Source organism: Gossypium raimondii, chromosome 2 (assembly GCF_025698545.1).
Source record: "Gossypium raimondii isolate GPD5lz chromosome 2, ASM2569854v1, whole genome shotgun sequence".
NCBI classification, from domain to species: Eukaryota; Viridiplantae; Streptophyta; class Magnoliopsida; order Malvales; family Malvaceae; genus Gossypium; species Gossypium raimondii.
In genome coordinates, this window is record NC_068566.1 from 10,454,322 (window position 1) to 10,476,450 (window position 22,129).

Sequence of the window (22,129 nt, forward strand, 5' to 3'; positions counted from 1 at the left end):
ATTCAAAACCCCTTTGGTCCCAAGGCTCCCTTTGCGGGTTTTCACCTTGACCTCTCCTTTTTCTTTTTTGTTCTTCTTTTCTTTTCTTTTTTCTTTTCGTTTCTTTTTTTCAAGTGAAGTATTTATTGCTTGAATAAGAATTCTCAAGATTAGGCAGGTTCTTGCCATCCATCTTGGTCAATATCGACGCTTTTTCAGATAAGGCCTTCAACATAGGGTCCTTTCCAATTTGGCATCCACTTTCTTTTGAAGTCCTTTTGTATGGGAAGGATCTTCTTCGATATCAGGTCCCCCTCATGGAATTATTTGGGGAGAACCTTTTTGGTGTGCTCGCATCATTCGCTTTTGGTACATTTGACCATGACGGATAGCTTTCAACATTTTTTCTTCAATCAAATTTAATTGATCATATCAGGCCTGGACCCATTCTGCCTCATCCAACTTCAGCTTTGACAAGACTCGAAGGGAAAGAATATCAACTTCGATGGGTAAAACTGTCTCTATTCCATATACCAATGAGAAATGAGTTGCCCCGGTAGAGGTTTTTTGTTTTTGTTTTTTTGTTTTTTATTTTTTGCCTCCACCATACCGTTCATTTTGGGGCGACATGGTGTTAATCTTGAACAGACTGCAAACTTCTGATGTCATGCCATTGTTTAAATTTAATACATGGTCTAATATGATCCCTTTTTGCCATTCCATATTGACATATGATTTTCAAGAATTTGCTGACTGTTGACTTCGTGACATTGGCATATGAAGTAGTTTCTACCCACTTAGTGAAGTAATCGATGACCATAAAGATGAGTTGCTGACTGTTAGAATCTTTTGGCGCGATCAGTTTGATGACATACATGCCCCACATTAAGGAAGGCCATGGCTTCCATTGATTTTTTTGTAAGGTAGGATCTTATTCTGCCATCCTTAACAAATCAGGAGATAAGCTACAGTCTCGGTCCCCTTCAAAGTCTTGAGGTTCCTTTGGACACATATCTTGCTCAAAATGAGGTTCTGAGTCAATAGCAGCGTCGCTCATGTCTTTGATATCTGGAGACCTGTTGTAGGGACGAAGGTAGATCCAAATAATAAAAGAATCTAAGAATATTTATTTGTACAGTGTGATTATGAATGAAATGGAAACAATGAAAGAATATTTGTTCGAAGCGAGAAACAAAGATGCATTTTTATTGAAATAAAGATATTGAACATAAGCCTATCTCACAAAAGGATTCTTATTGCTCCTAGGCTTAGAGCAATAAGTGTGTTTTGGACATTACTCTGAATTAGGTCTAAAAAATACAGGGATCTCTTCCACAGTCCAATTGTTCAAAACACTCCCAAGTGTGTTAAGGGCGGATGCCTTCCTAGCTCATTCTTCGGATACGGTGTTAACATTCAAATTTTCCAACATTCCTTCCGGGCCTTTGACTTCCTCAAAGAATTCCAACTCTTTATTATCCATTAGATTTTACACCAAGGCTTTGAATTCAACGTATTCTAGGATTTCATGACCTTTTTCAGTGTGGAACTCACAGTAGCTCCTCATCCCTTTTAGTCTTTTCTCCAAATTCTGAATAGTTAATCATATGTCCATCATTTGTTTCAAAACCCATTTGAGTGGGGTTTTTACTTCTGCAACATTGGTTTTGGTTTTTTTTCCTCCATTCTCAGCTATCGCGTTTACCCCTAGGTCTAGATGACTAGGTAACAGATTCCCTACTACGTTTGGTCCTGATGGGTCATCAAATTTTACGATCCCTATCTTGATAAATTTTTCAACTAGCTTCTTGAACACAGTATAGTTTTCAATCGAGTGCCCTGTAGTTCCCGCGTGATACTCGCATTGGGCATTCGCGTCGTACCATTTAGGGTACGAGGGTTGCATGGGTTCTGAGTAGAATAGAGCTACTACATGCGCATCAAATAAATTATGATACGGTTCTTTATACGTCATTAAGATGAGTGTGAATTGGAGTCTTTCTATATTTAGCCTCGAGTTGGATTCTTGCCTTGAGGTGCCTTGATAGCAAGTAGTCATGGCCCTTGATTGGGCGATGGTGACTGATTTGGAATACCCTTTGTTCACATTATTCATTTTATTTTCATTTTTCTTCGGAGTTAATCTTTTGGCGCTTTCTCCCGCGTCTATCTTCCCACTTCTTATGGTGTTCTCAATCATCTCTCCAGACATTACCGTATCTGAGAAGCTCATGGTAGCGCTTCCCAATATATGGTTAATGAATGGGGCTTTCAGAGTGTTGATGAAAAGCATCGTGGTTTTGTTTTCCAAAAGAGATGGCTGAACTTGCGTTGCCACTTCTCTCCATCTCTGGGCGTATTGCCTGAAGCTCTCACTTTGCTTCTTTTCCATGTTATGTAGTGTAATTCTGTCGGGCGTTATGTCTATCACGTGGCCATATTGCTTCATGAAAGCCTGTGTCAAGTCCTTCCATGATTGAACCTTGGCACGACTCAGTTGGTTGTACCATTTGGCAGCCGATCCAATCAGACTGTCTTAGAAGTAATGAATTAACAGTTGCTCGTTATTAATGTATCCCTTCATTCTTTGGCAGAACATCGTGATGTGAGCTTCAGGACAACTAGTCCCATTATATTTTTCAAACTCTGGCATTTTGAACTTAGGTGGGAGCACCAGATCAGGAACCAAACTCAAGTCTTTGGTGTCAACTCCACAATGGTAGTCGGCGTTCTCCATGGCTCTAAATTTCTCCTCTAGCCATTTACACCGGTCCTCAAGTTGTTTTGGCAGATCCATTCTTGCCTTTTCTATTTTTACCATGTCATCGAGATTAGGGACCACAGGATTGGTAAGGTTATCCTCGGGATTAGAACTCGAGCCTGTTGGAAAGTTCATCGATGCTAGGGCACTGACCTGATATTGGGGTTTGATGGTGACAGGTACTCTTTGCGAGTACATATCTTGTTGTGCTTGGGTGCTCAACAGGGTGAAACCTGGAGGATAAACAGAGTCCTCATGATCAACCTCAGAATAAATTACAGGGTTTTTTCTTTTATCATTCCCTCTAGCCAATAACTGCGCCAATTGGTTCATCATAGTTCTTTGGGATTCTAGCATGCCTTGTTGGATTTTATCCAGTCGCTCCTGCATCTGATCTTGCATCTCATTTTGCAATTGTTCTAATCTTTCTAACCTCTGATCCATTGCTTTTGTTTTGCGGTGGGTACCGTAGTGATATTTGGTTGGTGGATTCTTATTGGTTTCCAGATTAACTGAAATAATCTCGTTTAATTCGGGCTCTTTCGTGAAATTTAATACAAATGATGCAATGAAATTTAATGCAGATGAATGGAATGAATGCAAAAAGAGACGTTGATTCTGATTCAATTCTATTAGAACAACTTTACTAGAAAACAAATCTCTTTACATAAAACGAATATATTGATCCTTTTTTTCATGTTCAAATGCTAAGATCGGCTCTCGAGAATTTTCCAAAAGGTGCCTCTTCAATCTCCTTTTTGCTTGATCCGAGTCGCGGCCCATTGTTCACTCATCTTCGTGACGCTTTTTGGCTCCTTTAAAAGAGTTGGAACATTAGCGGCTCTTGAATAACTTTCGTCAACTTGAATCCTCGAGCCACAAAGTGAAGCCGTGTACTCATTCATCAAACTATCACCTTTACCTCGTTATGTTTTCTAGGACCATATTCGGGCGACCGTATTGTCTTCCATTTTATCAAGAAACTCATTTTCTTATGACAAGCTCTCTATTTAGACACTGAGCGTGAATCAACACCTCTTTTATGATGAAATGCCATGCAATCACAGCCAAAGCAAAAACAAAGCAAGTTAGTATAACACAAAACTAAAATTCAAAATATACAAGAAATAATAATTAAAACTACTATTCAGGAAACCACTAGGGTTCGATGTGGTTCTACCTAGGGTAGGCTCCTAGGGCTCATTATATGCAGTTGGTTCTAAAGTAAAGGTACCCGAACCAGCAGATTCCTCTATCCTCACCCATTATAGGCTTATATAGACCGAGTTCAGTTCAGGGGAATAAATTTCCTTATGGCCATGCAGAGATGAAAATCTCACGAAGACATAGGTACAAATGTATCTCGAAAGTGATTCACTATCCCATGCGGATGTGAAAACCTCACGAAGGCGTAGTTTCTCACTCCCACTTAAAAGGGTGTGACCAACGGTCATGCAATGCAATATGAGGAGATATAAAAAATAAAATACAGAACATAATGAAAAGTATAACTCAAAACAGAGGAAATGCAACGAGAGGATCATAAGTTAAAACCAAATTTTTAACTTTCGAAAAAAAGATAAAAATTAATCAATTTACGGCTTGACTCTCTTGAACTTCCCCAGCAGAGTCGCCAAGCTGTTGACACCATTTTTTTGTAAAAACGGGGTTGACTTGGATTTTGAAAATAAAATGAAAATAGGAGTCGCCACCAATCGTTTTTTGATGAGGTGTGATTGGGTCACCTCGTAAAACTGTTGTTTTTAATACACGGTTTGGATTTATTAAAACAATGTTTTTGGTCTGCGGAATTCAGAAAGATGGGTTAGGGAGTCGGTTACGTACGATGAAGGATTAGCACCCTTTTAACGCCCAAAAATTGGTACCTAGTTGATTAATTAGTGTCTTAATGTCGAAGATTGAAAACTTTGAAGAGTTTTGTTAAAAATACGATCCTAAAAAAACTCGAATAACAGGGGTCAGAATTTTAGGATTCTCTTGTTTTGAAGGAATATCACATCCAACATGTTAGGATACAATATTTTAAACCTTCGAAACCAAGATTACCTTATGGTTCCCAAAACCTCTACTTTGAAATTTTAAGAGGATATTTGGCTATTTCGTCGAACGAGAAATCGAAACCCAACACGTTAGGACACGTTTTCTCAAATTTCCAAACGTAAAATATTGTCTTATTTTGAAATTTTTTTGAATTTGAATGTGTACTAATAAAATATTTAAAAATAGTATGTGCATTTTGATTATATTAAAAAAGAAATTGTTTTTTTTAAAAGGAGGGGTCGTACACGACTAGACACCTTATGGTCGGGCAACCTGCCTACCCGACTGCCCACCAAAATATGGGAGGGTTTGGGTAAAAATATAAGCGAAATATGGGCTTGGGCAAAAACGAGGCCGTTTAAAAATGGGCCTGGCTCGGCTCAACTTTTTGGCCCGAGCAGCCATTTACTGCCCTACCAATATAATAAATATATATTTTTATTTTATTTTTAATTTTAAAATACTTTAAAAATATTTTTATTTTTTTATTTTTAAAATATTTTTTTGTGTTTATTAAAAATCAGGCCGGGCTCGGGCTTATTATTTTTTTTCTAGGGCCGGGCCTGGGCAAATTTTAAGCCCATATTTCGGGCCGGGCCCGGGCCTAAGAGTCGGGCCAAAATTTTTTTCGGGCCCAGCCCGGCCCATGGACAGGTCTATACACGACTAATAATGATAATACGATACTCATTTAAAACAATCATGACATAGTATGCATCATAGAATACACATATAACATTGATACTAATAAATTTCAATGTTAACATGCATTACCTAGAACAATTATGCCAATGACAATAACACAATAACAACAATTATAATAATAAATTTATTTTTGAAAGTATTTAACAAAAGAAAATAAATAATAATAGAATAAATAGCATTATTAATGGCAAACATAAAATAAACAAATCAATGAAAACAACAAAAAATAGATAAGATAAAAAAAATATAAATTAGATTACAAATTGAAAATAAGTAAATGAACGAATAAATACAATATTGAATAAGACAATTAATAAACCCTTTTCCCTTAAAAAAAACAAAAAAAGAAGTTAAACGGGCTAAGGATTAAACTGAAATTGAAGTGAAATTTGGGGTAAATATTGTAAATAATAAAAGGTGCACTACCAGGGACCACAATAGAACACGCTCGAAGGATGAGAGACTGACTGGGCAATATCCCCATCTCTTATGCGCGACGTTTTGCGCAGGACTAAACTGAGACAAGTGCAAAAAATATGGGGTCAAATTAAAAATGCTAAAGAAAGGACAGAATGACCAATTGAAGACAAGTAACAAAGCAGAAGGACCCGCAGCACAAATCGCCCACTCGGCCTTGAAAACACGCGGATCCTCTACTTAATTGGGTCAGATCTTCGAGTCAAACACAAAACGGCATCGTTTTGGCCATGGTTACTAAGGCTCAAAACGGCACCGTATTTCACCCCATATAAATGCCAAAAATCAGAAAAAAAATCAGTTTAACCTTATTTTAAAAAAAACACAGAGAGCCTTCTAGCTCTCTCTCTCGTCCTTCAAGTTTGGCCAAGGCACCGGCGAGCCCTCACGGTGGCTCCGCCGTAGCGCCATCGCGCCGGAGGGCGAAAAACGTCCAAAATCCCCTCTCTTTTTAAAAAAAAATGTTTTCTTTCACGCACAAACCTGATTTGGGTATTTTGAACTAAAATGAAAGGGAAAGAAAAGAAAATGGCCTTTCGGCCCCCGAACGAAACCCTAGGGGTTTCCATGACTCGGTCGAACGGATGAAGCCTCCAAGGGCGGCGCACCGCGAGGGACTGGTATATTTCAAAACCGTTTTCTTTTATTCCTCTTTTGTTTATTTATTCTGAAACCAAGCTATGAAAAACCACCTTCAATAGTTTGGAAATCTGTATTTTTTATTACTTGTATTCGAAAAAATACAAAGAAACTGCTTGGGGCTTTTATAGCCAGATTACAAACGTTTAATCTCCGTTTCATTTGTCGTTTTCTATTTGTTTTTCTGCTTTGGTCCTTGTGCGTGTTGGCTCTCTTTGCAGGTGACAAAGCAGTGTCAGATGCGCGTGGATGGGGCGCTCGCGTGCGGCGGCACGAAGGGCACGCGAGGAGGCCACGTGCGGCGCTGGGGCATGGGCAGAGTGCGGTGCACCTTAGGGTTCCCTTAGCTGAAATTTTGTTTTCCATTTGGGCTAGGGTTTTTGTTATTGAGCCATTTGGGTTTAGGGTTAATTTTGGGTAATGGGCTGAAACGATTTGGGTTTATTAATTATTTTGTATTTGGTTTTATTTGGTTTTGGCATTGGGCTCGGGTCAAAATTGGGCCATTACAATATTATTTTTAATTTTTTAATTATATTTATTTTTATTAAAATATTATTTTTTATAATTGATGTAGCCTCATAGATTGATGGCACCTAATTTTAGTCTAGAATTAATAACCTATCTCATTTTTTTAATTAATTTTTTTTGTATTATTTTGATAAAAAAACCCCAAATTTAGAATATTGCGAAGAAAGTAAAATTCTTCAATTCTTTTGCTTTTTCTATACTGTATATTAATTTTGATGACGTGGGAACGGTAAAATTTGAGGTTTTTTTTTGGACAGGCAATTTGCAGAAAATGTCCGAGACCATGGATTAATTTGAGAAGTAGTTTGTGAATATGGAAGTTATTTATTGGAGAGTGCTATGGCTGGTTCTACCAGAGGGCGAGGTTAACTGCTTAAAGCAGCAAGTGGCTGATGATTACGGGTTGGAGGTTTCAGTTGGGTTTCCACAGCCAGCAGCTCATGCCGTGCCAACCAAGACACAGGAGAAGGTTGATGAAGACAATTTGTCAAGGCGAGAGGTTAAAAAAAAAATGTTGGATCCATTTGAATGGGCTTCTATATATAATAAACAACGACACTTAGGATTATTAACTGCTACTTAATGATCTTATTCTATGTTTATATTTATTTGACTGAATTGGATTTTGCTTTTGATTCTATAATTCCCAACAAGAAATAAATCTCATGTGCGATTTATCTTTGGTGTTTGGTAGCCAATCAAATCTTAAATTTGAGATAATAAGAAATAATTATAGTGTACATAATGTGCAATACACAGTATTACATTCAATAAATTTTGTATGTAAATATCTCAATTCAGGATATTCTCTAGTGTTTTCCCAAGGCTGGATTGTGAACTCAGGGTAGAATTGTGGATTAATCATTGGCAACATAGGCCGGAAATTGCATATTAAAACTCAAAGAAACACTTTAATAAAATCAAACCTAGTTAAATTTTATGGTACTCCGGCTATTTTTTTTTAACTACTCGTGCTGGATATTCATACTCAATACATGTTTGAATATAATTATGAAAATATAACGCTTTAAAAAATTTCTAAATACATGAAAAAACTTCAAAAAAAAAAATGAACATGCTCGTGGCGGATGCATATAAGTATCCAACACTTGCACCAAATAACAAAAGGTCAAAACCCGAAAACTTTGGGTGCTAACTCTAACAAAGGATCCAAAGCATTGGGAGCAAACTTCCTAGCAAATAGAAAACAAAGGGAAGTTGGCTGGCCATTATAAAGACATGCTTGACCTTCAAAGATTTTCTGAAAGAAAGCTTCAGTCATATCATCCTTGCCGAAAGTGGCAGGATGAGCGCCACCCCTTGACCAGTCGGTCCATGTAAGGGTCCGGTTGGCTAAGAGATGAGGCACTTGGATGGTTAACATTGTGGTGAAATAGTGTTCGTCCACATAACAAGCTGGCTGGCAAAACTCCTTGAACTTTGGATAATATTTGTTGTCCTCAATTATGTTAATCGCGAGCATCCTGTTAACTTCAAACCATTGAGACCCTTTGCGCCATTGACCCAGTGTGACCTCCGGTTCCATGCGGGAATCGTAGCGGCCTCTCCCGTAAGGTCCGGGATCGTCGTACGATTCCATAAAACTGTGGTTTGATCTCGAGATGTAGTGATAGATTACGCTGAAATTGTAGAGAGGAATGCAAGACTCAGATAAGAGAATAAACCATTCATTGGAGATATCGAGCAATGCATTAGCAAGGAGTCTTCTCTCAGCCTCGCACATACTCATCTTTCCCCACTCCACCATCTGCAAAGGAAAACAAAAATAATTTAAACCACCATTTTCAGAAAACAACTTCCTGCTATTAGGCCTAATAACATATTCGGATTTGGGTGTGACCCATCTCCAATATTAGTTGAATACGAGGTTTTTTTTTTCTAAAAATAAAGTCGGTGCAAGGCAAAAAAACAAACAAACAAAAAAACCTTAAGAATCAAGAAGCTTCTCAGTTCTCATTGCCAATGGTAATTAGAACTGCCTTCCCCGTTTAAGCACTCAAAATTATTAAAACTTGACATACAAAAATGTACAATATGTTTGGTGAAATTATATATATAGATATATATATATATATATTAACATATTTATTTCTTACAATATTTTCGATTTTGATGACAACATTTTTCATTACTTCCATCAAATAATTTGATACAATTTATTTTATAAGCATATGATGGATATACATCCTAGTATTTTTGCATAGTTGGACAAATATTATATTTTCTCTTATTTTTATTTTTATTAAATGAGCAAAAATTTGTCCAACTATACAAGTATATATGTCACATATCACATTTTAAATATAATAAATTACATTAAAATACTTGACAGAATTAATGAAAAAATTAACCCTAAAATTAAAATTACATATTTAAATAAAAAGTAAAGACAATCAAGTAGACGGAATAAACCTAAAAAGAATTGCTCAGTACAAGAACCCTTTATAGAATTTTCTTCCAACTAGAGAAATCCATGCATTTTCCTCAAAGTAATCGTATTTCCCACACATATTTCAACATTCATAGGGATATGATGATTCACCAAAATATGAATGTACCCTTGTAATGAAATTTATGTTAAGAAGAAAAAGAAAAAAGAGAAAGAAGTTAATATGAAAGATTGGGTAATAATACCTGACTTGGGATTTGTCTCCTATGGAAAGCAGATGATTGCGGATAGCCAGAAATATAAGATGGCAAAGCATGGACATATATGGAGCAATGCCTTTCATTTCCCTTGAAAAACCTGTCCCAAAGAGGAGCCAAGGGCAATGGCCCCTTAGTCAAGAACATGAAGGCAATCTTGGGGACTCTCAAAAAGGGATATTGCTTGATTTTAGGAACAAATGAAGCTCTCCAAAGCAGTTCATTGTCATTGATTGAATGCCACAAGTTTGTTGGAGGCCTAATCCATCTTTCTATGGTATGAACCTCTTCAAACCATGGGCGAAAAGTGGATGGTGCTACTGTTTGCTGGAAGATGAAAAACCGAAGAGAATACATACAGATGATCGACAATCCAATGGCCAACACCGCGAACAACAAACAAAACAGGAGGAGTCTCAATGGCAATGTCCTGGAGATGCTTGTTCTGATTGCAGATGCCTGGTCTTTACCTTCCTCCATTGCCACCATCCTTGCCTGCATCTTTATTCCCTCAAACTTATATCAGTCCAGCTTTTCTGGGTTTGTTTTTCCTTTAAAAAACCAAACCAAGAAACACCCTTTTTTAAGATCAGAACATCTGCAAACGCATCATATATAGATCACTGATATAAATATGCAAAAGTATATCGGTTTCTGCAAATTGGGTATTTGAAAAAACCAAGGTAAATACATATGGCAACAATGGAAGATATTGTTATTAATGTAATCAAACAGCAAAAAGGAAAGGAAAAAAAAGTGCAATGAAAAGTGAAACCTCGGATTTGGTAACAAGTAGAATTTCCGTCTGCTGTTGTCTTTTCTGAGTATTAGAATTGAGATTGTGTGTGTGTTTGTGTTATGTTTGAAGCTTGTGCTGCAATGTCCGTCATTCCTCTGGGTCTGGGGGAATTGTTCTTAGAAGATGAAATCAAAAACTTATGGTTAGTCTCTAACTCTGAACCTATTCTCTCGTTGAATCTCAACTGATTTCTCAGACAAATTTTTTGGAATTTTAGTTTTAAAAATGGACTTTTATTTATTACATATAAATGGGTTTTATTCAATAAATAAATAAATGAAATGCCACTTGGAAAGGAATGAAGAAGATTAGAAGAAGAGGGCTTAGTATTCATGGGTGCATGGACCGCTAAAATAGAACTTTACAAACCAAAATACTATCATTGGACAAGGAAGTAAATTTCAATTTTTTAAAATACGTTCTTTTAATTTATGATTTTATTTTTATACATATTTGCTGTGTTACTAACATGAAAGATGATAGAAGATCTCACTTGGGAGAAACCTTGTACTAATTTTCCCCCCTTCCAGGAGCTTTATTTTCCTTTTCTTTGTCTCATATGTGGTTATCTCTTTGGTTTTATCCATGTTTTTTCTAATATTATGGATCTTCATCACTATCCTCACTTCATTAAACCTAGAAATATTCCAGCTCCCTGCAACCTTTACTTTTTAAAACTGTTGGGAGATTACCATTCATGCAGCGAATACACTTGATGAACCCATCAAGATTGGTGAGCTCATAGTAAGTGGCGAGCTCATTACTTTGGTGAGCTAAGAATATGAACAGGATTTGAAGAGCTTGCTTGCAAGTTATGTTTACAGATTATATTTTCTTTTTAGAAGATTTAGTATTTATTAGTATAATATATTTAGCATTTATTAACATAAAATCTTAAGTTATTTCTTTCCATATTTAACAGTTTTTTTTGTTATAAATACCTCTGTTACATTGTTCAAAATAGATGTGGGAAATATATAAAACTTTAGCAGACAAATTTGTTGCTAAATTTCTCATTTCTTCTCTACAATTTTTCTTCCTTAGTATTGAAATTTCAACAATTGGTATCAAAGCTACCTTCTTAAATGACCGTTGTTGTTCTTTCTAAGTTACACATGGCTTCTGCGAGTTTTTCACCACCTTCACCGTTCATTTTCAATGGCGAAAACTATCATATATGGGTTGTTAAGATGAACACATATGTGCAAGCTTATGACCTGTGGGAGGTTATGAATACTGACATCGAGCTCGCACCCTTAAGGGACAATGTGACAGTTGCTTAAATCAAACACCATAGTGGCGAGTGAGCTAAAAGATACAAGGCAATGTGCTGTATACAAAATGCCGTCTCGAATGTCATATTCACACATATTATGGTCTGCAAAACCCTAAAATAAGCTTAAGATAAGCTAAATAAGGAGTTTCAAGGTTCAGATAAGACTAGATAACAACAACTCATTAATCTCAAGAGAGATTTTGAGAATTTGAAGATGAAGAAGGCTGAAACAGTGAAGTAGTACATAGACAGGATTATGGCGATAGTAAATAACATCAAGTTACTTGGGGAAAATTTCACAGATAGAAGGGTCGTTGAGAAGGTCATAACAACATTTCCTGAGAGGTATCAATCGAAGATTTACTCACTCGAATACTCAAGGGATCTCTCAGTGATCTCTCTTTCAGAGTTTATAAATGCCATGTATGCTCAAGAGTAAAGAATAGAATCAAGGCATTAGGAGCACGTAAAAGAAGAAGCACTGTAAGCCCTGAGTATTAATGATGCGAACCCCTAGAAACATAAGGGTAAGAAAAGTTGGAAAGAGAAGAAAGATGATAGATGGAGAGATAGTGGCAAGGAAGAAAACCCAACATGTTCTCACTGCAAAAAGACAAAACACTCGGAAAGGTATTGCTGGTTCAGGCTAGATATTTAGCGTAGAAGCTGTAAACAGTTTGGCCATATGGAGAAGGTATATAAGAACAAAGGGAAAACTCCTTAACATAATGTGCAGGCTCATACAGCTGAAGGAGATCACATTTAGGAGAAGTAGATGTTCACATCCACAAGTTCTGCATAAAAAAATAGAGTCGCGAAAGGTTGGTTGATCAGTAGTGGATACACCAAGAATCTTCAAGAAGATTGGCAGAAGATGCAATCTTAAGGTGAGAATTAGTAATGGCGAACTCTTAGAAGCTAATGGAAAAGTGGATGTGCTAATCAGCACTCCAACAGGTACTAAAATAATTACAAATGTGCTTCTAGTTCCTTAAATAGATCATAATCTCCTTAGCATTGGTTAATTGATGAAGAAATACATTGTTGTCTTCAAAGATAAATGTTGCACTATATTAGATTCATTGGAACAAGAAGTGGTGACAGACTCAATGAATAATAAAATCTTTGTGTTGGATTGAAACTTTGTGGCTTCAAGGGCCTATACCGATTCAGTGGATGAATCATATAGCTGGTACAAAAGACAGGGACATGTGAATTCTTTTAATCAAGTGAGCAAGTCAAAACCGGTTAAGAAGGTGACTAGAGTTGAAGATAAAGATGAAGATAAAGGCTTTGATGATCTTCCTATTAAAAGTATCAGGCCTATTGTTGAAACTTATCATAAATGATCTCCAAAATGCAAGCTGAATAAAATGTGAGCTCATCAAAATACAAGCTTGTGAGCTGGCCAAGATGCAAACTTGTTGATATTTTGACCAAACCACTTGAAAATTCCAGGTTTGAGAAACTGAAAAAGGAAATTGGTGTTCACAGCATGAAGTCCAAGGAGGAGTGTTGGGAGATGACTATTCATGCAGTGAACACACTTGGTGAACCCATCAAGATTGAGAGTTCACAGAAAGTGGTGAGCTCATTACTTTGGTGAACTAAGAATATGAACAGGATTTGAAGAGCTTGCTTGCAAGTTATGTTTATAGATTCTATTTTCTTTCAACAAGATTAAGTATTTATTAGTATAATATATTTAGTATTTATTAGCATAAAATCTTAAGTTATTTCTTTCCATATTTATTAGTTTTTCTTGTTACTAATACCCCTATTATATTGTTCAAAATAGACGTGGAAAATATATAAAACTTTATTAGATAATTTTGTTGCTAAATTTCTCATTTCTTTTCTGCAATTTTTTCTTCCTTAGTATCGAAATTCCAACAAAAACCTACTAAGCTTCCTCTCTCTACTTCATTAACTTTGAATTCTATTTGTAATACCCAATTTTAGCCCGGGCTCACATATGGAAACATAATTTTTGAGGATATACAATCTTAGATATGATATATGCAATCTTAGATATGATATATACAATCTTAGAAGATATGATTTTGTAATCTTAGATATTTAATTTGTAGATACCCTTTAATCTTAGCCGTTGATGTAATTGATCTGTACCGTTGGATCTGGGGAGGCTCAGCTATAAATAGAGGCCTCTCCCTTCATTGTAAAAGGGAGGAGGAGGAGGAGGAGGAATAAAAAAGAGAACGATTGGCGGTTTTTTAAGGGTGGCTTACTATTTTTTTTCTTTCGATTATTTTTTACTTATTTACGATTTTAAAAAAGGGAAAAGGTGATACCACTGCGAATTTTATTTATTTATTTAGCCCCTCCGCCATTTAATGTTTTTGTAATTAAGTTTTTTTATTTTAAATTTACCCCTTTATTTATTTTCGACTTCAATTCGATCCTGATTGGACGACGTCCTTTAGGGAAATAGGGAAAATTTCCCTTCCGGTCCCTCCATGTAATATGCGCATTCAATTTGGTCATTCAGTTTCCATTTATGTATAGATTTGCCTCAGAGTTTTTATTTACAGTTCAAATTAGTCTTTTTTTCATTTTCTTTATTTTTTTTATTAATTAGTTTTTTATTCTTTTTTTATATTTATTTTTTTAAAAAAATATATGTATATATATTTTCATATACATATTTTTTTGTAGTATAATATAATTAATTAATTATTTATTTATATGTAATTATTATTTTATCTATATGTATATATTTTATATATATGAACATATTTCTTTTTTAAAAATGCAAATATATTTTTTATATACTTTATAATTTTTTTTCCTTTATTTTCATAAATGCATCATGTATGTATAAGTTTCATAGCCCAAGATTTCATATGTAAATTATGTGTATGACTTTTAATTTCAATGCATATATACTATGTGCCTTTTATTCTTTATATTTTGTTTATTTTCTTCATTCGATTATTAATTCATGTTTTCGTTTATATGTTAAAATTCATTTTTTTGATCATTCATTTGATATTTTGTATGTGATTATTTTTTATTATGTATATTGATTCTATTTATTCATTTATTTATATTATTTCTCGACATTGTAATATTTATTATTGCATGGTATATTTAATGTAGCATCACATCATTTTTTTACTCGATTTCAAACTTTTCAAAATTGAGATAATGCTCGTATTTAGGATTTTCAAGGAAATTGAGCCCTAACGTATTGGGTTCGATTTTCTTCGTTAAATCTAACAATCGAGCATTTCTCTTTAATAAAAAATAAAGAACTCATTATTGGGAATTCAACACGTTGTGTCCTAACGTATTGGATGTGACGCATTGATTTCTCGAAATGAATATTTTTAAAAAAATAATAAAGGAAATATTCTGAGTTTGGGATTCTAAAGGAATTGTGCCCTAACGTATTGGGCCGCGATTTCTTAAATCTTGAATAAATGAATATTCTTTTAAATTTTTATTACACTAGTATTTTGGCCTAATTCCTTTTTGGGGAGGGAATTCAACACGTTGTGTCCTAACGTATTGGATGTGACGCATTGATTTCTCGAAATGAATATTTTAAAAAAATAATAAAGGAAATATTCCGAGTTTAGGATTCTAAAGGAATTGTGCCCTAACGTATTGGGCCGCGATTTCTTAAATCTTGAATAAATGAATATTCTTTTAAATTTTAATTACACTAGTATTTTGGCCTAATTCCTTTTTGGGGAAAATTAGAATGTCGTGCCCTAACGTATTGGGTGTGGCATTTTCTTTCTCTGAAATGATAAAGGTTTTAATACGTAACGTTTTTAAGTTTTTTCTAAGGATTATATTTCTTCAAATTTTCGACATTAAGACATTAATTAATTACTAGGTACCAATTTTGGGCGTACGAGGGTGCTAATCCTTCCTCGTACATAACCGACTCCCGGATTCGTTTTTCTAAAACTCGTAGACCAAAGCCGTTTTCTTAGGTGATCCAATCACACTTCAATAAAAGATTGGTGGCGACTCCCAACTTTATTTTTTTTAAAAAAGGTCGACAACCTAAAATTTTTGTTTTTTTTTCAAAAAATGGTTTCGACAGCTTGGTATTTTGGCCTAATTCCTTTTTGGGGAGGGAATTCAACACGTTGTGTCCTAACGTATTGGATGTGACGCATTGATTTCTCGAAATGAATATTTTTAAAAAAATAATAAAGGAAATATTCCGAGTTTGAGATTCTAAAGGAATTGTGCCCTAACGTATTGGGCCGCGATTTCTTAAATCTTGGATAAATGGATATTCTTTTAATTTTTTTTATTATACGAGTATTCTGACCTAATTCATTTTGGAGGAAATTAGAATGTTGTGCCATAACACATTGGGTGTGGCATTTTTGCTTCTCTGAATTGAGAAGGGTCTTAATACATAACGTTTTAAGTTTTTAAAGATTGTATTTTTAAAATTTTCGACCTTAAGACACTAATTAATTAATTAGGTACCAATTTTGGGTGTTATGAGGGTGCTAATCCTTCCTCGTACGTAATTGACTCCCGGACCCATTTTTTCTAAAATTCGTAGACCAAAATCATTTTAGGTGATCCAATCACACCACAATAAAAGATTGGTGGTGACTCCCGAATTTTCATTTTTTTTAAAAAGTCGACAACCTAAAATTTTGTTTTTCAAAAAAATGGTTTCGATAGCTTGGCGACTCCGCTGGGGATTTTTTTTTAAATAAGAGAGTCGAGCTACAAAGTTGATTAATTTTTGTCTTATGGTCGAGAAAATATTTTTTTAAAAACTAATGACATCCTTTTGCATTCATTATCTTCTTGTTTAAATATTGTTTGCATTATGCATCTCATGAGTTGAACAATTTTACCCTTTTAAGTGGAGTGAGAAGCTATGCCTTCGTGAGGTTTTCACCTCCCTGCAAGGTAGTGGACCGCTTCCGGGATATATCCGTACCTATGTCTTTGTGAGATTTTCATCTACGTGCAGCCATAGGGAAATGTATTCCCCTGAACTGAACTCGGTTCATATGAGCCTATAATGGGTGAGGATTGAGGAATCTGCTGGTTCAGGTACCTTTACTTTAGAACCGAACTGCATATAATGAGCCTTAGGAGCTTACCTTAGGTAGAACCGCACTATACCCTGGTAGATATCCGAATATATGTTTTACTATTTCTTGATTATTTTCTATGTTTATATATGTTACTGACCTTTTGTGTTTTATTTTGATTGCATGACATGACATTTCATTTCATCATAAAAAAAAGAGGTGTTGATTCATGTTCAATTGCTAAATAGAGAGCTTGTCATAAGGAAATGGGTTTCTTGATAAAGTGGATGACAATATGGTTGTCCGAATATGACCCAAGAAAACGTGATAAGAGAAGGATGATAATTTAATGGAGGACTACATGACTATGGCTCCGTTGCCCAAGGATTTAAGATGACAAAAATTATTCAAGAGCTGCTGAACCTTCTTAAAGAGAAGCCAACGAGTATCACGAGGATGAGTGAGCAACAAGTTACGGCCCGGATCGAGCAAAAAGGAGATAGAAGAGACATTTTTTTGAAGAGTTCGTGAGATTTATCTTAACGCTCGAATGAAGAAGAGGATTGAATATCTCCGCCTATGAGGGCAAGGCCGTATAAATATCCATTTTATGTAAAGAGATTTGTTTTCTAGTAAAGTTTTCTAAATGGAATTGAATCAGAATCAACATCTCTTTATGCATTCATTGCATGCATTCACATTGAATGACATTATAAACATTAAAGTCTACTAAAAGAGCCTAATTGATTAAAATCATTCCTCAGTTAACTTGGAAACCAACCAACCTACCAAACACCGCTACGGTACTCGATCAAAAACTAAGTAATGGACCAATGATTGGAAAGACCTGAACAACTCCAAAGGGAGAGGTAGGACCAGCTACTACTGCAAGAGCGTTAGCTAAGGTCCAACAAAATATGATGGATAATAAAAAAATGAAGTTCTGTGAAGGAGTTAAAAGAAACGTCCACATCAATGACATATATGAGGACACAAATGAAAAGGGACCTTGTCAGATTTTCGCCCTTATAGACTTGGGAGTGTTCTAAATAATTAGACTGCAGAAGGAACCCCTGTAGTATTTAGAGATTACTCAGAGTAATGTTCAAAACACTCTTGTTGCCTTCAGCCTAGAGGCAATAAAAATTCCTTTATAAAATAGGCTCATGTCTGAACGTCGTTATTCTAATAACATACATCTTTGCATTTATTTTTGAGTCAATATTGTTTCATTTTTTGCGAGTAATTATTCTTTCATTCTTTTGGATTCTCTTCCACATCATTCTTTCATTCATAATTATATTGTACAAATAATTATTCATAAATTCATACATTCTTTTGTATATTCGTTGGCACTTGCTATAGGTCCCCAGATATCAATGACATGAGTGACGCTATGACAGACTCAGAATTTTCTTTTTGAGCGAGGCATGTGTTTAGGGAGATCTCATCACTTTGAAAATGACATAGATTGTAGCCTATCTCCGGACTTGTTGAGGATGGTAGAGCATGAAGGAAATTTTACTTCTAGAGGAGACAGTGAAGATTGTGACCTTAAAGGAATGTACATAACCGGAGAAACAAAACAAGACCATGTTGAGTTACCTCAAGAGTTCAAAGATGTCCTCACATAGCCATACCAGGATATGCCCAGGTTAAGCATTGTCATTGTAATCTGAACAGCAGTACGATATCAAAAATTTGCAGTATGTTCAAGATAAACAACACGAACAATGCAGTTAGAATTCTTTGTTGGGGCAATGCTTTCTTTTTTGGCTTATCATAGTTTTGCCCGTTAAAGTCAAGTTACCATTTCTTCGTATTGAAAATGAAGATCTAAAGTTTTTTCGTCATAGTTAAATTTCGTCCCAAAAGGCTCTATGAGAGAAACTTGATACTGAAGAAGATCTTTCGCATACAAAATGAAAGTGGAATATTTTTATGTGAAAAACCTTATCTGGAATGACATTGATTCTGATCGAAAGGGATGACAAGGGCTTGTCTCTGTCGGGGCTTTGCCTTTTTCTTGGGCCTATCGCGGTTTTTGCCTATTGAAGACAAGATTCTTTCTCTCTGAGTTTTTGGATCCAATTCTGATTGAAGAGGAATATTCAAAGTTATCTATCATGGTCAAATGCGTCAGAAGAAGATAATGCGAGCTAACAAAAGGTTCAGCCCGGAGAATTCCACGAGGGTGACCTAATGTTGAAGATCCTCCCTCTACAAAAATATATTTTGGAGGGAAACGGATTGGAAAGAACCTTATGTTATAGAGAAGGTTTGTTTTTCAAATGAGCTTTGATTTTGAGCGAGATGGATGATAAACCTGCAAAGTCTTGTAAACTCAGATTCAGTCAGGAAATATTCCGCTTAAAGAAAGAGATGACCAAGGTAAGAAACTCGCAAAGGGCACGTTGAGTTGAAAAAAAATGACGAAATGAAAAAATGAAAAAGTGAAAAATGAAAAATGAAAAAGTAAAATGGAGAGGCTAAGGTGAAAACCCGCAAAGGGCGCCTTAGACAAAAGGGGATTTGAGTTGAAAACCCGAAAAGGGCGGCTCAAATGTTGATTAGAATGTGGCATGCTGTGATCTTGCTATGCCTTAGTCAGCAGGAAAGGGTACGCAACGTCTTGGGGCATTGAGAGAGTAATGTAGATCTCCTAAATACATGTCAAACTCAGAATGGTCTTCAGGAAGTTTGTACACAGAAGTTCAAGCTGCGATATCTAGGGCACCTCGTCTCCATACTATTTATTTTGAATTTGTTGTTCTTAGAATACTTCATTCTTTTCCAAGATACGCATTCCCAATCAATTTCTTTATCCTTCTTTACTATTTTTGATAATTTATTCCTTTCGAGCTATGCTCAGAGCTAACTTTATTCTATCCATTGTTATGACCTTTTTCGCAAGCATGTTGCATTGGAATAATGATTAATGGACTAATAAAACTTTCACAAGGGAAGTTTTGCATATTACTCTATAAGTTTCTAAATAATACAAGAGCCTGAAACATGATTATTATTTAGAACGCACCAGGTTTAAAGGTTGGAAATCTGAAAAGGAAGAGTCTAAACTAGGACTTTCTCTTTGGATTTTGTTGTCAAAAAAATTGGTTGAACAAAATGATAAGATGTCAGGTTGGTGACAAAGCTAAAATAAACAAGCGAGCAATGATCACCAGGCAATACGAAGAGGTTTTCTCGGAAAAGAAAGCCTTCATTTGCACATGAGCCTTTGGTGCAACACCTTAGGCATGGTGTAAAGGACCAAAGAATTTCACATTCTGTATCCTTGAATTGTGATAGGAGTGGATGGAGAAAAAGCCATATATTTCTACCCTCGGGTTGTAGTGGGAGAATGATGGTACAAATTTTTGTGTCCTAGTGGATTGAACTTTGAAGTTTACAGTAGGGGCAATCTGACTAAATGAAAATGCCAGTTGAGCGAAGGCGTTACGGCGCGTCAGTGATAAAACCTTAATAAATGTCGAGCAATGATAAAGAAGGATCGCTGTAAAAAAATGACATTCCACATTTATGAAAACATCATTCATACATACCTAGTTAAGAGCACTTGACTCATTCTGATCATGACATCCTAATCACTAGGCATAATTAGGTTCATAAAATGAATTATACAGGTCATGTTCGCCAGAGAACGAACCGGTAAGCCACCAAGCCTTGTCTCCCTGAGCAGCAGCGGAGTAGGCTGAAGATTATAGATCTTATCTCCCTAAGCAGTAGTGGAGCAGATCAAAGATGGCAAATCTTATCTTTCCAAGATAGTGGGAAGCAAATTTAAGCCACCAAGCCTTGTCTCCCTGAGCAGTAGCGGAGTAGGTTGAAGATTGTAGATCTTATCTCCCTAAGCAGTAGTGGAGAAGATCGAAGACGACAAATCTTATCTTTCCAAGATAGTGGGAAGCAGATTTAAGCCAACAAGCCTTGTCTCCCTAAGCAGCAGCGGAGTAGGTTGAAGATTGTAGATCTTATCTTCCTAAGCAGTAGTGGAGCAGATCAAAGATGGCAAATCTTATCTTTCCAAGATAGTGAGAAGTAGATTTAAGCCACCAAGCCTTGTCTCCCTGAGCAGCAGCGGAGTAGGTTGAAGATTGTAGATATTATCTCCCTAAGCAGTAGTGGAGAAGATCGAAGACGGTAAATCTTATCTTTCCAAGATAGTGGGAAGCAGATTTAAGCCACCAAGCCTTGTCTCCTGAAAGCAGCAATGAGTAGATCAAGATTGTAGATCCTATCTCCCTAAGCAGTAGTGGAGCAGATCAAAAACGGTAAATCTTATCTTTCCAAGATAGTGGGAAGCAGATTTAAGCCACCAAGCCTTGTCTCCCTGAGAAGCAGCGGAGAAGGTTGAAGATTATAGATCTTATCTCCCTAAGCAGTAGTGGAGCAGATCGAAGACGGCAAATCTTATCTTTCCAAGATAGTGGGAAACAGATTTAAGCCACCAAGCCTTGTCTCCCTGAGCAAGAGCGGAGTAGGTTGAGGATCGTAGATCTTATCTCCCTAAGCAGTAGTGGAGTAGATCGAGAACGGCAAATCTTATCTTCCCACGATAGTGGGAAGCAGATTTAAGCCACCAAGCCTTGTCTCCCTGAGCAGCAGCGGAGTAGGCTGAAGATTGTAGATCTTATCTCCCTAAGCAGTAGTGGAGTAGATCAAAGATAGCAAATCCTATCTTTCCAAGATAGTGGGAAGCAGATTTAAGCCACCAAGCCTTGTCTCCCTGAGCAGCAGTGGAGTAGGTTGAAGATTGTAGATCTTATCTCCCTAAGCAGTAGTGGAGCAGATCGAAGACGACAAAATCTTATCTTTCCAAGATAGTGGGAAGCAGATTTAAGACAGTAAGTCTTATCTCCCTGAAGTTGCAGTGGATTAGATTGCAGCACGAATTCCTATACCTTTGAAGATGCAGTAGGAAGGAATGAGGTTACTTAAAGAGGAAGAGCACCAAGATCCCGCGTGACCGGGCAAAAATTGGCCATTTCTAAAGTCTTTGCTCTGTTCCTGTTACACGACAACGAGCAAAGAGGGGCAGCTGTAATACCCAATTTTAGCCCGGGCTCACATATGGAAACATAATTTTCGAGGATATACAATCTTAGATATGATATATGCAATCTTAGATATGATATATGCAATCTTAGATATTGTATATACAATCTTAGAAG

General features: G+C 36.0%; 1 protein-coding gene across 1 annotated transcript; it reads right to left on the reverse strand.

The window, feature by feature from the left end:
* Positions 1-8,282: 8,282 nt before the first annotated feature.
* On the reverse strand, positions 8,283-10,321 carry LOC105788008 (glycosyltransferase BC10). Its single transcript, XM_012614672.2, has 2 exons — positions 9,809-10,321; positions 8,283-8,921 (listed from the first exon to the last, which is right to left on the reverse strand). The coding sequence occupies exons 1-2, from the start codon at positions 10,319-10,321 to the stop codon at positions 8,283-8,285; spliced, it is 1,152 nt and encodes a 383-aa protein (XP_012470126.1).
* Between the last annotated feature and the right edge of the window lie 11,808 nt (positions 10,322-22,129).

Bases quoted from the DNA above. Each gene is read 5' to 3' on its own strand.
- LOC105788008 (XM_012614672.2), bottom strand. From the start codon at position 10,321: ATGCAGGCAAGGATGGTGGCAATGGAGGAAGGTAAAGACCAGGCATCT. The intron at 8,922-9,808 runs GTATTATTACCC...TTTCCTTTGCAG, and splicing joins GGAGACAAATCCCAAGTCAG to ATGGTGGAGTGGGGAAAGAT.